The 7183-nt window shown below is 30.1% G+C and overlaps 1 protein-coding gene across 1 annotated transcript; it reads left to right on the forward strand.

Annotated features, from left to right (window-relative positions):
* The first annotated feature begins 505 nt into the window (after window positions 1-505).
* Window positions 506-1533, forward strand: LOC149214221 (phospholipase A1-Igamma3, chloroplastic-like). The gene is made up of 3 exons (XM_089389332.1): window positions 506-830; window positions 996-1164; window positions 1266-1533. Exons 1-3 carry the CDS (start codon window positions 506-508, stop codon window positions 1531-1533), a joined length of 762 nt encoding a protein of 253 aa, XP_089245458.1.
* Window positions 1534-7183: the final 5650 nt, after the last annotated feature.

Here is a 7183-nt window from a genome sequence, read left to right on the forward strand (position 1 = left end):
ACACAGCACCACGCTCTGATCTGTGTTATATAAAGCCACATAATCTATGGAAAGATACGTACTTGCACATAACATTGCAAATCTCTCTAGTACGTAAAACTGCTGAAGCTAAGCCCTGGTTAGCCCCCCTGCTCTTCACTTGATCACGACATTGCAATTCAGAAATCTTAGATATGCTATCGCTACAATCAGAAAAGATGACGAAGGATGTTCAGAAATTGTTTAGAATGCGATATATGTTTATATATGTTTAGAATGCGATTGGATGAGGGTAAGCTTCGAAGGTAATCAGCTGCATCAAGAATTCCGGGCACCAAAATCAATCGCTGGCTGTTCAAGTGGGATTCATCACACGGGACTGCTTGCCGATATGTGGCAAGATATCCAAGAAGCAAACTGGTGGAATGGGTTATTAGATCCAATGAATCCAGTTTTGAAAGCAGAGATACTTAGATAAGGTGATTACGCACAGTTATGCTATGATGCATTCGATAGTAAACCTTGCATGAGTTATTATGGTGGGTGTAAATACAGCCCTGATGAATTATTTTATAGTAACTGTAACGTGGCCGGTAATTTGCAAGCTGAGACTGATATTATATTTGGGAGGCAGATAGAGCAACCAATTTGCATTGCCTTAATTGCGGTCTGCACAGATGCTCAACAAATACGAAGAGCGGGCCGGAGAGATATTATAATAGCGTGGAGAGGAACCCAAACATGTCAAGAATGGATACAAGATATCACAGATTTTTTAGTTCCTGCTCGATTCTCAACTACTAATGGTCTAAACGACAAGGGCGTCCGAGTAGAGAAGGGATCTCTGAACTGTTATTTTTCTACAGGAGAGACTGTTCGTTCAGAAATTATAAGACTCTTAGATAGATAAAATGACGAGGCCTTGAGTGTTACTTTGACTGGGCACAGTTTAGGAGTTGCTGTCGCAACCTTATGCGCATATGACGTTAAGCAAATTCTGAACTTACATTCACCAGCACGCCCTATACCTGTTACTGTGTTTGCATTCGCCTCTCCGCGCGTAGGGAATCTAGCATTCGCCCAAAAAATGGATGAACTTGGCGTTAAGGTGCTTCGTTTGGTGAATAAGAACGATATTGTTCCCAAATTTCGTGGACTTGCTGTGAATGAGAGTTCATGGGGATGGTTCAGAAAATTGTTGAATTGGCTTCCCTGGACATCTTTTCATGCGAGGGTCGAAGTTGTTTAGGATAACAAAAACTCCCCTTTTCTGAACATACCTGCAGTGTTGCTAACGCGCACAATTTAGAGGTATATCTTCATCTGATCGACGGTTATGTGGGAAAGGGTAAACCTTCCAAATCTTCTGGAAGAGACCCTGCTGTTGTCAATAAGAGCTCCGGCTTACTCATCGATGACTTTGGCATTCGTCCGCATTGGTTCCAGCAGCAACAGGAAGATGGAATTTGCAATGCTGAATATGGCTACTCTATTCCCATGAAAATGTTGCTGATGGAATTTGCAATGCTGAATATGGCTACTCTATTCCCATGAAAAAATGTCTCCCGTTGTTTCCAAGGTGCATACGGCCTTTGTCAACTGTATTTATCATAAGAATGAGGTTGTCAGCAAATCAGTAGGCTGTCAGCGTAAAAAGGGTTAGTGGTCCTTCAATCTGTGATCATAAAATAAATGAGACAAATCAAAAGTATTCCACTATTGTTAGGGCGTAGGAATCTCCATTGAATAAGAGCGCCCGGCAGGAATATATGTTCGATGACCATAATAGTATTTATTATTTTACCATCATCAATTGAAACGGCTTGCTAGATGCTAAGGCCGTGTGGGAAACAACATGCACTCACGAGCAGAGGAATCAATAAGTATTTTAACGTAAAGTGATACATGCTATGTAAGTTTGGGATATACTAGAGGAATATGGTATAGAAAGCATTTAGACTTACATGTAATTATATTGATCGATTATTAGGTTTTACATTATGTAAATTCAATTATAATTTAAAAATATGAATATTGTGTGTTCGGTAATTAAATATTTATTTATAGATAAAGATGTTAATTTAATTTAATAAAAAATTATCTAAATTTTAACGAGAATATTTTTCATTAAATTGGAGAAACCAATTACAATGTGGAATTATTAAATTTTGATTAAATTATTAGGAATAAAGAAAAATTTACACAATAGTGAAATATTATAAATATTATAAAAACAAAAGTTAAGAAGAAATTAAATTGTAAGGATAAAAGAAAATTAAAATACGATCAAGAGATGATTAACTTTGAGTTATGAAATTAAAAGTATCTATTTATTTTGATTAGCATAAATAAGAGTATGGACATTATTAAAATAAAATTTGATTCTCAAAAGCTTTATAGTGAAAGTAGGTATTATACAATTTCCAAAGCACCATGGATTGGAAAAATCTCTCATCCTTATAGCATTAAGAAGGATGAAGATGAAAAATAAAAATGTCTTCGAAATACTCACATTAGACCTCAATTTCAAAATATTTGTCATAATATCAATCTTCATAACCTTCTAATCCATCAAAACTATGGTGATTGTCATAATATCAACCTTCTAATACATCAAAACCATGGTGATCCTAGAACATCCGGGCAAGAAATGTGACATCACATTGAGGAGTGCCTTAACCAAACACCTAACATTTTCCATTTAAAATCCCGTAAAATTTCCATAATTAACAATTATACTTTAAAAAATAACCATCATACTAATTCACTTATTTATTCATTATTTTTACATTATATTGTTTTTTATAAAAAAATTAACATATTCAAAATAAAATCTCCTCTTTTATTCTTCTTACTGAACAAAAATGTATGTTTTTAAGAAGAAATCCTAACGTAAGTATTCTTCTTACTGAACAAAAATGTATGTTTTTAAGAAGAAATCCTAACGTAAGTACTTATTAATAAAAAAACTTTAAAATACATACAAAATTTATTTTTAAGAAGAAATCCTAACGTAAGTACTTATTAATAAAAAAACTTTAAAATACATACAAAATTTAAAAATAAATAAATTAGGAAAGTGAGAAATCATTATCCCTTAAATTTTCATATAAATCTATAAATTAAAAAAAAGTTGTTACTCAATTTCTCCATCCTTATCGATTGTTAACACAACCGATAGCACCATTTCTTACACCATATTCTAAAAGGCTCACTAACCATATGCTTTAGCTGTATGCATTTCTTCCTCAACCCTAGCAATTTTAATCAAAGTGGTTTCGCTGACCCTTAAATTATCATCCTATGTTTGTATTTTTGTTGTTGTGTTATAAATGATCAACTTATTCTCCGAAGTCAAAATCTACTAGGCCCCCCTTTTCCTTTTTAGTTCTAATACCGCATCATGAACATCTCCGTTCATACTTGTCGCTCTACTAACAAAATTCCTTAATAGATTAAAAAATGTTGTGTTCTCTCCCAATGCCAATAATTCCACGACTTAGATAAAAACAAGTAGAAGTTGTCCAGAGCATAGAAACTCCGTTCTGGGTTCTCAGTGATGTCTATTCATTCCTGAATTCACCAAAATTGGTGGGAAATCGGAAATCCGCTATTCCATACATGTTAAAATACCAAATGAGATTTCAACGTGAAGCTCACACAGCGTAGATCTTCTATCTAAACCATGAAGTGAATTCAAGCAAGTGCGACAGTAATAGGACTTTCAAGATAACAGTCAAGGTTTAAACTGCCCCAAATAATGTGGCAAAGTTCCTGCTCATAGCTTGAAATAAAACAAAAACGGTCCCCTTGTTGCTTTTATTGTTTTTGAAGGCGGCTTGAAATCATGGTTCCTGCTTAGTTGGATATAAAATATTTATTATTATTTTTAAATATTTTATTTACTGATTTTTGGATAAATTTATTTTGTTCATATTTATTATGTATGTTTATTTTAAAGTAAGGTTTTTAAAATTTTAGTTTAATTATCAATAATTATTAAATAGATGGTAGGGATATTTATATAATATTCTAAAATATTTTTAATATTAATTACTAATGAAAGGTTAGATATTTATTTTAAAAGTAATTATGATATTTTTTTTTTAGTTAAATTAATTAATTTAAACAATGTAATAATAAACTATGGTAGTGTAATGAAACTTATTACAAGTTAAAAATGTGCATAATAACATAGTGGTGAATTTAGATCATAAAAAACTTGTTACATGTTTTAACATCTATATGTTTAACTCATATATTATTTTTTTATGATTAATAATAATAATAATTTTAAATGAAAGTTATAATATAATTATTTTTTATGATTTTTTTAACCTTGAAAATGTGAGATGTAAGGTGAGATAAGTGTTTAATGTATATAGACACAATTATATATTTATATGATTGAGTTACTTTAAATTATATGAAATTGTGATTAGTGGGCTAATTTCTTTGGATGTCTTTGAACTTTTTTGGTCTCCACTACAACTATTACACAAAGACACAACATTTCATAGATACCACTAAATCATTGATAAAACATGAGATGTAAAGTGAGATAAGTGTTTAGAGTACCCGACGTACAACCACATTAGATCTCAGCTTCATAATCTTTGTCACAATATTGACCTTCCTAGCCTTTTACAATGTCAAAATTATAGTGAGCTCAGGAAGCTTCTCTCCAAATTTTTTGAGCATAGAAATAAAATCTTAAATCAAACTAAATAATTTGTTTCTTTAGATCCAATAGACCAAAGTTTGGTCTCACCGGATGTTAACCAGAATCATCATCATCATCATATAAAGTTATATGGTTGAGTTACTTTAAATTATATGAAAAAATGATTAGTGAGTTAATTTCTTTAGAAGCCTTTTAACTTTTTTGACCTCCACTACAGCGATTACACAAGACAAAACGTTTCATAGATACCACTAAATCATTGATAAAACCAGCAGTATCACATTAATAACAAGTACACTAATAATTATTAAATGTCTATAATAAATTTAATATTAATTATTATATAATTATAATAATTGCATAAGTGTAAATAAATTTTATAATATTAAATTTAAAATATTGAATTTTAATATTGAGTATTAATATTAGAGATTTAATATTAAAATGTCATGATAAATAAAAGATTCAAGTTTCAATTAAAATTAAAACCATACTTTTTTATTACTTAATAAATTATTTAAATAATATTATTAAATTATTAATGAAATAATTAAACTTTAATATTAACATTAAAATTATTAAATTTATTAATATTAAATTTTAATTTATTAATATTAATTTTAATATTAATATTAAAATTAAACTTGAAAATAAACATAATACTATTAAATCTAAACTTAAACTCAATATCGTTAAACTTAATATTAAAATTCTAAACATATTATTAATATAACCTAAAACCTAATATTAAAACGTGAAATTTGATCAGAAATCATTACTGAATTCCTCAAATGGTCGAAATTAGAGGAGAGATTTCTTCCTCGAAATTAATATGGATAACTTATCTTTGAATAAATCAATATACACAACAAACAATTAATCTTCCCAAGAACTATAGAACTATAGGGAGAGGATGTTCGTATCTTAATGGTATTGGAGAAATTTCTGCGGGCTCAATCTTTACTTGTAATACCATACTCATTTTTTTTAGGTTGGGTTATCATGTAAAAGTGATTATGTTTAATACTAATACTAATCATTGATCAGAAGTAGGACTCCACCTTTGCATATTTTATTATGTGAATATGTGTGTTTTTATTTAATGTGATAAACAAATATATTTTTTTTATGGTAGAATTAATTACAAATTTTATTATTTTGTATAAAGTGTCATTTCAATTTATTTGTGGGTTATCTAGTTGGTTAGTATCTCTCTGAGATGTTAAAGACATTTATAAAAATAGATGACTAAATAGAAACACAAACTATGAAATATAAATAACCCTGAATAGCTTTAGTGTGATCACAATTATACAACTCTCGATAATTATAAACATAGAGTAAATTAATCCTGAAAAGCTTTACTGTAATTACGATCATATAACTCTAAATAATTATAAAAACACAGAAAACCCAAAAACTGGAAGTAAATTTCTATATGCAAAATTTGTTTAAACAAAACAAAGAACCTAGTAGATGTATTAGCTGTTAGCACTGAAAAACATAGAGATTTTATATCACAACAAAAACATTGAAAACATTTTATAACAAAAAAACTAATGGCTTAACAATGCCTTTGAACTAGTAAGTAGTATAGAACTATTAGTAATTGTAGTTCTATCCACAACCTAGTGCTAATACTCATAAACACCACTAGAAGTGACATCATTCCTATGGCTACTTGAAGTCATAGGATTACGCCTCAATCTAGATTGGAAAGATGAATTTCATGTTCCCCATAATCAATCCATTATAAACTTTATAGTTTTAATCCGCAAAAAAATGCTCACTCCACATCAACCATGAAAAGAACATATAATAATATATGAATTAATAAGGGTAACAATACGACTAATATTTTAATGATATATATGTCCATTGAGGCATCGACACAAAATTAGTAGGATATCTCTAAGAATTCTCTCCTTTTACCCTGAATTCACAATACCAAACCTAATGCTCTAAACCTTGTGAGTTGTATATGTTAGTGGCCTAAACTACAATAGACACCAGATGGAATATTTCTCTAGTCTAATTATAAATTGCAGATATTAGTGATGAGAGATATGTTCATTTTATATCCTTGAAGGAACCAAGTAACTTACATCATCATATCATTGGAAACCTGGCTTATATTGGGATAAAATCCTTTTAAAATAAGTAGCCTTTAATAGCGAGCACATGGCTTGTAGCACCTCCATCTCTTCAATAAAAGGGATTAGCACTAGTGAGATATTTGAAGAGCCATCAGGTTCAGCGATTAAAGATGTTAAAGTTGAAGAGTTTGCTACTAATGAAGACCATACATTGAATTGTGTAACATACCCCTGGGCCCTGGGCACCATGCCACTGACTACCTATTGTGCTTTACTTCACCTATGATGTGGACCTTTTTTTTCTCTTAATAGACTTATTTATTACAGTAGGGATAAACTTTTCAACATTTATATGCGTATATATTATAACTCGGAGGAGAGAATCAATCATGGCATTCAACATGATTCAAAATTCCATTACTTT

The sequence above is a fragment of the Pinus tabuliformis genome, chromosome 1_1 (assembly GCF_031772625.1).
Source record: "Pinus tabuliformis cultivar Carrire ecotype Pingquan chromosome 1_1, CPIR1, whole genome shotgun sequence".
Lineage (NCBI taxonomy): Eukaryota > Viridiplantae > Streptophyta > Pinopsida > Pinales > Pinaceae > Pinus > Pinus tabuliformis.

Bases quoted from the DNA above. Each gene is read 5' to 3' on its own strand.
- LOC149214221 (XM_089389332.1), top strand. From the start codon at position 506: ATGAGTTATTATGGTGGGTGTAAATACAGCCCTGATGAATTATTTTAT. The intron at 831-995 runs GTTATTTTTCTA...TACATTCACCAG, and splicing joins AGAGAAGGGATCTCTGAACT to CACGCCCTATACCTGTTACT. The intron at 1,165-1,265 runs GTTCAGAAAATT...ACATACCTGCAG, and splicing joins AATGAGAGTTCATGGGGATG to TGTTGCTAACGCGCACAATT.